General features: G+C 48.7%; 1 protein-coding gene across 3 annotated transcripts; it reads left to right on the top strand.

Annotated features, from left to right (window-relative positions):
* Window positions 1–579: 579 nt before the first annotated feature.
* On the top strand, window positions 580–9,230 carry KLF6 (KLF transcription factor 6). 3 transcript variants are annotated; one of them, XM_007465830.1, is made up of 4 exons: window positions 580–888; window positions 3,669–4,242; window positions 5,623–5,746; window positions 6,208–9,230. In XM_007465830.1, exons 1-4 carry the CDS (start codon window positions 685–687, stop codon window positions 6,257–6,259), a joined length of 954 nt encoding a protein of 317 aa, XP_007465892.1. In that variant the 5' UTR covers window positions 580–684; the 3' UTR covers window positions 6,260–9,230. The 3 variants fall into 3 exon arrangements, with proteins under 3 accessions (XP_007465892.1, XP_007465893.1, XP_007465894.1); XM_007465831.1 differs by having other exon boundaries at window positions 787–888; window positions 3,669–4,116; window positions 6,208–6,268; XM_007465832.1 differs by lacking the exon at window positions 5,623–5,746 and having other exon boundaries at window positions 787–888; window positions 6,208–6,245.
* Window positions 9,231–9,551: the final 321 nt, after the last annotated feature.

A 9,551-nucleotide genomic window follows, 5' to 3' on the forward strand; every position in this document is an offset into this window, starting at 1 on the left:
CCCCGCAGCCAGGCAGCGGCACACTGAACGGCTGGGCCGGGAGCAGGGGGCTGGACCCGCGTGACCGGCCTGAGTGACGAGGGCCGGGGTTTGCGGGGCCCAGCCCGGGTGGTGGGGATGAGGACGGGGACCGGTACGACAGGGGTACGGGGACCGGGGACGGGACGGGAAGGAACACCCGGCTCCCTCTGCCCGGCAGCAGCGTACTCAGCCGCTCGGCCGCACACCTCCCAGCACCGACTCCTCCGGCGTGAGGCGGCCCGCGCCTTATATACCCTGCTAAAAATAGCCTGCGAAACCGCCTTCCAATCACAGCTGGCCGAAGTTCGAATTCAGCCAATGGCGAGGGTTGTGATGGAGAGGCTCGGTCACGCCAGGCGGGGCCGCTGTAAGCCGCTGCCCGCGATTGGCCGAAGCTGACATCATCGTCGCGCAGCCCCCGGGCCGGGCGCGGCGTGATTGGGCGGTGCGCGGGGCGGGCACGGGCGAGTCACGTGGGGAGATGGGGGGGGCTGGGCGGGGAGGAGGGGAGGCTGGCAGCGGAGCTTTGAATAGGGAAGTTTTGCAGGGGTTACGTTTGCAGTCAGTCCGGTGTTTGCAAATATTGTGTGGGCTCGCGAGCGAGTCTCCGGGCTCCGGTAGGATCCGAACCCGCGGCGCCTAATTGCTGCCCACTGAGTTTGCATGAACTTCCCCGGCGCTGCAGGCACGGCTGCTGCGCTCCCGACTCCAGACCGCACACCTCCCTGTTTTTACAACAGCAGTGACTGTCTTTTCCAACCCGACATGGATGTGCTCCCAATGTGCAGCATCTTCCAGGAACTCCAGATTGTGCACGAGACTGGTTACTTCTCGGCGCTGCCCTCCCTGGAGGAATATTGGCAACAGGTAAATAGGAATTTTCATGGGCCAGGTGCCCGGGTGCGCCGAGGAGGGAGTGCATGCACTCACCGACAGGACGGTGTGTGGTTGGAGGTGCATTTCTTTTTCTTCTTTTTTTAAATGGTTCGGGTAAATTTTTAAAAAATTAAAATAATTAGGCTTAAAACGTACTTCTGCTGCCTCCGGTGTGGAAGGCACTTTAAAGGGGCCTTTTACAGCGTGGAGCGGAGTTGTCATTTGAGTGGGGCGCAGCAGTGCTTCGTCGCATGGAGTGTTTTTGCCGTTTCAGGGGCGTATGAACTGCGTTCTCCGGAGGGCAGACCCAGCTCCACGGCCTGATCCCGGCCCCAGCCCTTCGCAGAAGTTTGGTACTTGTACCAGCTCCAGACTCCACAGCTGGATCTGGTCATGTGAACTTGCATGGACTGCCAAGGGTGGTTTTTTTTTAAGCGATTTTGGTTTTGTTTTGCTTTTTGGTGTTTGTACGTGGAGATTTTTTTTTTTAATTAAAGATTTCACCAGCGAAACATCACCAGCTCCTTTTCTCTACCAGGCCATTTTCAGTTTCTTTACCTTCTTGGGAATCCTTAAGATATGCCTCGATCTGCCTTGTTTTTCTTAACCTGCTTCTTTTGTTGACCAGAAAAAAGAAGGAAAAAAAACCCCCAATGTTTGCACAACCAGTGACTTATCAGTCATATGACAATGAGCCCCTCCGAATTGCTTCAAGTCAGAGTTTGGGAAGAGGAGTCTCTGTTTCCGGCATTTTTTAGTGGAACTGGAATTTTTGGCATTGGACATTTAAGAAACAATTTTTCCCCCTTCTAATGCGTTAGGATTACCTGAAGGGAGAGGGGCAGGGGACTGGACCCCTTCTAATGCGTTAGGATTACCTGAAGGGAGAGAGATTCTGACACTTGTCCCATTATCTTTAAAGATAGAAGGAAGGTTTGGGGTTTTCTCTGTGCTGCTAAGCAGTTTGCTTTTTGTCGCAAAGTGAATTAGCCGAGCAAATATATATTGTGGGTTTCAAAGCCTAGAAGGCTTTTAGGGGAGATGAAATGCAAAGTGTTACAACCTTCACATGCCTGCTTAATTGTTCCCAGCCCTTTCCTGCCTCCCTCTCCCCTCCAGGCTTTTCCTCCTAAAGAAGCTGCTTCCTAGGACGTGATTGAAATTGATCTAAGTAGTTTCCTTGGGCATTTGGGATTTGGGCCACAAGCCAGGCTGAGCTCTTGGTCGCCTTCAGAGGCTTTTAAACTCTCCCTGAGAGCTTCCTTCTGGTCCCCAGTGCTCGTCAGCATAATGGAGATTTTAAATTAGCCAGATTATTAAAGTTTAACAAGATCTCAATAAACGTGCTTTCCTTTTTCTTTGGAACATCCATAGAATATCTTGCTGTCTCTCCACAGAACACTCTAGTGTGCTTTGTAACCCAGACGTCTAATTTTAGGGGTAAGGAGAAAACAATGATTGTTTTTTCCCCCTCTGCTTGCTAGGTGAGGAGGGGGAGGGGGAAGGGTCTATTCTGATAGCAGGCACACTGCTAAATAACCAAGCAGGAGCCCTTCGGGTGGGCTTTGCTAGTCCTGAAAATGATTTGCTAAAAAGAGCAGAGTTTGCTGTAGAAATCTAAAACTGTGGAATTGCAGTAGTATAGACAGCCTTATATGGACATGCAGGCAGTTGATCCTAGTGAAGATAAGGGCAGACATAATTTAAACCTAAAATGTTTCCTACCGTTTTTCTTTTCCAGTGGCTAGAAAGTTTGAGATGGTGGGGAGAGGGGATGCTGGTCTCTCGGCAGTTGTAGCTTCTGGAAAGGTTGGTTGTGGGGCTTGGGGGGGCACTCTGGCCATGACACGCTGCATGTATATTTGAACCGGGTCCTTTTTTGGCCGCTGGTCAGAATTTCAAAAGGAAGTCTCCTTTGGCATTGTGTGAAAGAAATAGAGTGATGACTCATACAGTTGTACTCTTGGCCTGTAGATAAAGTTCTTGTCCATTGTGGGACTCCCAGCAGGGCTGCGGAGGAATTTCCCCTCCTGCATCCTTTACAATAGCAGATGGCCATTCTGGAATGGTTTCTCCACTCCTGTTGTTGTTTTCCTCTGACCACTGTGGAAGTCATTTAAGTTGTGTGTGCGTATGGCCCTGCACTTGGGAATGGCATTCTTTGAAAGCCTATTAGGTCTGGGCTCCGCAGGAAACGGGTGGTTTCTCTGCAGCTCCTTCCTGACCCTAGACCATCAGTTGGCTGCGTCCACTCACTGAGTATGGCCTGTGCTGTCAGCGGTTCTCCAGAGGGAGACACATGCCATGTCAGAGCACACTGTGTTGAGAGCAGCAAGCCCTCTGCCTGTGCCTCTGGAAGGCGGATGCCTGGGTTTCCTTCTTGCACAGGGTTCTCGACTGTCAGATAATATGGTTAAACCTGTACGGTGGGGGCAGGTGTGAGGCTGGTATTCTTTGTGTGGCTTACAGAAACTTATTAGAAACGTCAACACTGTAACTATAACAAAAACTGGCTCAGTGACCATCAGCCATTTGTGGCCATTGGTCCAACTTGGGGAAGCGGGGAGAGGTTTCACCTCTGGTATTCCTTCTGAATGTGTACCCATTCCTAGAAACAGCTTTCCTCTCACTCTGCTAAAGACACGGATTCTTGTAGTGACAAGGCCACAGTTTATTTGCCCTTGACTCCTGCATGTTTTTGGAAGTGCGCTTTCGGTTCGTTTTCGGTAGTCGTCACAATCACGTGCCTCCTTGTGGTTCCTTTCGCACAGACCTGCCTGGAGTTGGAACGTTACCTCCAGAGCGAACCCTGCTATGTGTCAGCCTCCGAAATCAAATTCGACAGCCAGGAAGATCTGTGGACCAAAATCATCCTGGCTCGGGAGAAAAAGGAGGACTCGGACCTAAAGATGTCCTCCAGTCCCCCTGAGGATGCACTCAACAGCCCCAGCTTTGGCTACAACCTGGAGACCAACAGCCTGAACTCGGACGTGAGCAGTGAATCCTCCGACAGCTCCGAGGAGCTCTCGCCCACCACCAAGTTTACCTCTGACCCCATCGGCGAAGTTTTAGTCAGTTCGGGGAACCTGAGCTCCTCCGTCACCTCCACGCCCCCTTCCTCCCCAGAACTGAGCAGGGAGACGTCCCACCTGTGGGGCTGCATGCCGGGTGAGCTGCACCCTCCCGGGAAGGCTCGCAGTGGGACTGCGGGGAAGCCCGGCGACAAGGGCAGCGGAGACGCCTCCCCAGACGGCCGCAGGAGGGTGCATCGGTGCCACTTTAACGGCTGCAGAAAAGTTTACACCAAAAGCTCCCACTTGAAAGCACATCAGCGCACCCACACAGGTCAGTCCCTCCTGCGACCCGGGCGCCGCTGAATTAATTGCACCAGCCCTGGGAGGGGGCCGGGGCTCCGCAGGAGGCTGTCAGAGCAGACACATCCTCACCTCCTTTCTTCCCTCAAAAGAGTTGGGTCTCTGGGGAGGACAGAGTAGGCGCTGAAAGACTGGACATGTGTGCCCGATGAATGGTTATCGCTTTCAGATTAAACAAACAAGAGGTAAATCACATTCTCTGTCTACACCGAGTACCCCACCCACTCCAGCCACCTGGGTTATCAAGGCCCACTGTGCAGTCTGCAGTGTCCGTGTACAGTGCTACTCGGAGTTGCCTCTGATTTTTGGAAATGAAGCTCGAGGGTTGGGAGAGGGTGGCCGGGCTGTGTGGCGCAGGTGGGTGCCAGACACCGTGTGGGGTCTGAGACCCATCGACTCTGTGCGAATCGGTATCGTCAGCAGGTACTTAGTGAGAATTTCTCTGTGTATCATGCTGCCTTTGTTTTCTGATGCCAACTTTAAAAAATAATAATAACTTCTTAATGAAATATCACAGTCTAGAGAATAGTTCCATTTATAGTTACCGTGACAGTCTAGGATAACTGGTGAAGCATCACAGAAAGTTTGGAGCTGGAAGGGGTCTTAGAGATCAAGTCATGCAGACTCTCGTGTTACCAATAATGAGAGGAGATCAGGATCCTGAAACGGCTCAGGGCAGAGCCAGGATCGGGACCTGGGTACCCTGGAGCCAGGCTACTGACTGTGGCAATTGTTTTTTATTTTCTCAGGTAGCACTGTTAGTGAAATCATGTTTGTAATCCGACCAAGGGATAAAGTCGACTGGGTCTTTTGCTTGTCATTTAGAAAGTGTTTTGAAGACCTTGGAATGGGGTTTCCCAGAAACTCATGACCTCAGTTTTGGAGAAATATAGTTTCCCGGAGGAAACTACAAAGCCTCATTCCACAGGGAAGTGAGTAAGGAACAAAATAAGTGCTTGAGAGAAACCGTTTCCATGGAGAAAGAAATAAAACCCAGCCCTGGCCAAGGCCACGGGTCCAGTGGGCTGACACATCACCTCGGAAGTATTTCTCCAGTCTGAGTCATTGTCATTCTTACACGTTCACTCTGATTACGGTCATGTGGGCCCTGCCAAGCCTGAGTCTATTCCCCGGCACTTGGAGGCCCAAGGCTAGGTCAGGAAAGAGCCCCTGCCTGTTACCTTGGGAGGGCCGGCTCCCAGCACTAACTGAGGTGTATTCTGAATTCCTGAGGTCAGTAGCCTCTGGGCCTGCTCCTGAGTGGACTTTCCCGCGCCGTGTTGGCGTAGCAGGGCCCTTCCGTCACTGTTCAGTGAAATCATGGCGTGCCTGTCGTGTGCTCTCTTCCCAGGAGAAAAGCCTTACAGATGCTCATGGGAAGGTTGTGAGTGGCGTTTTGCAAGAAGCGATGAGTTAACGAGACACTTCAGAAAGCACACTGGTGCCAAGCCTTTTAAATGTTCTCACTGTGACAGGTACGTGCATGAACAGCAGGGGCGCGGCGGTGCCATCCCCGGAACGGAGTAGGCATGCAGTCACCCTGCAGCAAGGCAGCCGTCTTCCTGGCCTGCACTGGCATCTCTCTTTTCAGCCCAGGACTTTTTAAAAAGGCTCTAATATGCCACTCGTCCAGGTTAGGCAGCACCGTGTACTGAGTGCACGAGAATAGAATGATTTCGTTCATACTTTCTGAAGATTGGCCCTTTAACAGTTTTCAAATTTGAAGGCTGGGCAGTAAAGTCAGGTGACATTCCCAAGAGCTGATTGGCAACCTCCTTGATGTATACTCCTGCCCCGAATGTGGATGGGGCTGACTCAGCATGATGACTCCCACCCGCCATGGGGAGGGCTAATTTAGCTGGGGGGTGCACGGGCAGGAGGTCTGTAACTGACGGGGCTGGAGACCTAATGTCTGGGACCCCGATTCTCTCTGCAGGTGTTTCTCCAGGTCCGACCACCTGGCCCTGCACATGAAGAGGCACCTCTGAAGGGGCAGAGCGTCGACTCCTGCGGGCTAAAAAGGCTTCCAGGCTGAGACGGCCGTGGAAGGAGGGTGCGTGTTCCAGCCAAAGCCATTTTGCACCCTACCCGGTCGCCTCCAGGACCTACTGGGAAGGTCTTTCGAGGGCGAAAAAAGTCATGTCCGAAGCGGCAGAGCACCCAGGGTGTGTGGTGTTTGGGTGGCCCTGGCCTCGCCACTGGTACCTATCCTCTGAGTGGTCCCTAAGCCTTTGCCGTGAGCATGTGCACTGAGAATGTTAGTGGTGGGTGGGCTGTATGTGGAGGGTCTCCTACAGACTGTGTGACGAGACAGAGTCCTTTCCCTTGCGAGGCTGCAAGAGACAGAAAAAAACAGTTTGAATGTTTTGTGTGTGAGGCGTGTTCCATGAGATGAGATGGCCACCAATCATTTCCCGGGGCGGGGTGGGGGTGGGGGGTGGTGTAGGTAGAGTCTGCGCCTTAGAGGAAAAAAAAGAAAAGAGAAAAAGAAGGGAAAATGTGGAGGGCAGGCGTGGGCGGTCAGGACCCGGGAGTGGCGAGTGGGTGTAGTGAGGGGAGCCCCTTTCCCTCTAGCGTGTGGCGAGAACTTTCGGTGTCTGGTTCAGCTGTGTGAAGTGAGTAGCTCCTGCTACTCTCTGAGACAGAGTTCATTTGTTACCCATTGTATAAGCTGTGTATCTACAAATATAATACATTGATAACTTTTCCTTCTAAGACAAAAGTAATGCATGGTCTGGGGAATTATCTGCTTTTCCATTTTTAAATCAGGACTACAGTTTTGATTCCAGTTCACTGAGCAGCTAAGATACGATTGGTTGAATTCGGTGACCCCCCTAGCCATCTGGGCCTGGCAATACACAATCCTTCCCCCCTTCGATTTCATAACACTCCCCTTCCAGAGAGGCATTGTGCAGCATAGGACTATTTTGTAAATGGTTCGAATTTGAATTACCTTTTTGGAGAATTTTGTGATGCCCTTGAAAGATGTTGGACACGAGTTGGGTGTCCAGGACCCTAGGGCTGGGAATTGCTGGTCTAATGTCTCATTAGACTCAGGACCTAAAATTTTTCTCAGTTGGGTGGATAAAACCACTAAAGCTTAGAAACTGTTTTCTCATGCAGCTAAGTTTCTCTTATTTATGCCTTGAGGACTAATTTCTGGTTTTCTAGCTGTTAATGCACTGTAGATCTTAACAATGGTGCCTTACGCAAGTGGCCCCTTATGTAGGGGTCTCGTACAGGGGTATGGGTGATGCATGCTTTATTAAGGCTCTTTTTTCACCTGGCTTTGTACTGTATCAATATATAATACAGAAAAAAAAATCTCTTTAAGGTCCTCCGTCACAAAGTCAAATAGATGAAAACCCCCCAAACAAGTCAGTATTTACTCAGTAGTTTAGAAAACTTGACTGTCAGTGTTAAAGTGGAAAACATGTGATAATTGGAAAATCAGACCATTTCTGCCACCGTGAGACTTCCGTATAGACTTTGCACAACAGTTGTACAGATCATACACCGGCTGTGTTTAATATGTAACATTTTCACACGTATTAAAGATACAGAAGTATAAAAAACAATGTATTTGCTTAAAAGGCACAAGTTTCTCGCATATCTATCTAGCTATCTGTTGGTAACACAGAAAGTATATTACTTTTTTTTAAAGTGGGCGAAATTCTTGTGTATGTATATTTGTGTGTACAGTATGTGTATGTGTGTATGTGTGTGTATATATATATATATATATATACATATATATAGATAATATATACATATTTTTTTAAGGAGAAATTAGAATGTCTAGCTAGAAAATTCCACAGCCTGTGAAGACATATTTCAAAATGGCCACAAAGGAGGTAAACATGAGAACTCTAACTTTTATAAAGGCTTTCCCTTTAATTTAACAATTTGCCACAGGCTCTTGGCATCAGATCTCTTCCAGACTGCCAGCTCGCTCATCATAATCGGCAGGTCTGGGATAGGGTACCTTCGCCATTCAAAACTGTCATGAACGGAATACTAGCCCGGTCGTTGGTCTCAGACACACTAAGGTTTTGATTTTGAATGTCAGCTTTATTGAAAATCGAGCCTAAGGGTAAGCTAATCACAGGGATTCTTTTTTAGAGCACTTTTTATGCAGATGAAGCTATTTTTTTCCAGCACATAGATTCTTCCAGTTTTCCACCGAGTAATTTCCCTGAATTGGCACACCGCAGCATGGACAGCTGATCCTCCATCCAGCTGCTGGCTCATGGGTGTGGATCTTTCCTTTATATATATATATATATATATATATATATATATATATATACACACACACACATATGAGTCTGGCTGGGCTGGTATTTTGTTTGGATCTTCCTGGAGATGAGCAATGGTGAAAGCTCACATAACTGTTTTTTTTTTGTTTTTTGTTTTTTTTAATCTGGGCTGATGGATACACTTACCTAAATAACTCATTTCATATTGCTGAGGGGGGAAATGCACTTTTCTTTTGGCAATTCCAAATCCAGGCACTTGATTTACTGGATTTTGGAAAACTCCTTTTTTGGCCCTGCTGTGTGCTTAGCCATAACAATTCCATTCAGCAAGAAGGTAAACAAAAGACAAAAAAACTTGCACTGGCTTGTCTCACTTATGAAACACCATGGAGTGGTTTGATTGGGTGGGGCTGGGTGCCACGTATGTCAATGCCTGTAATTTTCATAATAAGCAAGTACATAAAGAATTACATTCTGTTCAGGTGATAACTGAGCCTCAATCAAGCAGAAACTTTTTGCTTGACATTAAAAAAAAATTTCTATTAGTGAAATTTCTTTTTTTTTTTGAAGCACCCTGTTATCTAAAAAAATCTTTGTAAGATTTTTGTAAAATTTTGTTTTACAAGATTTTATTTGAAATTGTTTTTTGCAAGATTGTTATATTTCTGTATGAATGTATTTTTTATTGGAATAACATAAAAGAATTCTTATCAGCATCTTGAGTCTGGTTGTTTTTTTTGGGGGGGGGCGGGAGGCGGAGTGTTGAAACAAATTCCTGCCAGATTACTCACCGGACTCTTCCTTGGGAAATCTTCCTTGTGCTACCCAGGGAGCCACTTGTCTCCCCCGCCACTCACTGCCCTTCCTGGCAGCAAAGGTGGAAATAGGAGCCTGGGGTTGCTCCCCTGATGGGTACTGAATTCTCCTCCAGAGACTGGCCACCAGGCCTTGGGGCACAGGAGGAAACACTTGCTGTGTTTTATCTTCCTGTCACTCCAGCCAGGAGAATAAATTGCAGAGG

Source organism: Lipotes vexillifer, unplaced genomic scaffold (genome assembly GCF_000442215.2).
Source record: "Lipotes vexillifer unplaced genomic scaffold, Lipotes_vexillifer_v1.1 scaffold7, whole genome shotgun sequence".
NCBI lineage: Eukaryota > Metazoa > Chordata > Mammalia > Artiodactyla > Lipotidae > Lipotes > Lipotes vexillifer.

Bases quoted from the DNA above. Each gene is read 5' to 3' on its own strand.
- KLF6 (XM_007465830.1), top strand. From the start codon at position 685: ATGAACTTCCCCGGCGCTGCAGGCACGGCTGCTGCGCTCCCGACTCCA. The intron at 4,243-5,622 runs GTCAGTCCCTCC...CTCTCTTCCCAG, and splicing joins ACATCAGCGCACCCACACAG to GAGAAAAGCCTTACAGATGC. The intron at 5,747-6,207 runs GTACGTGCATGA...TTCTCTCTGCAG, and splicing joins AAATGTTCTCACTGTGACAG to GTGTTTCTCCAGGTCCGACC.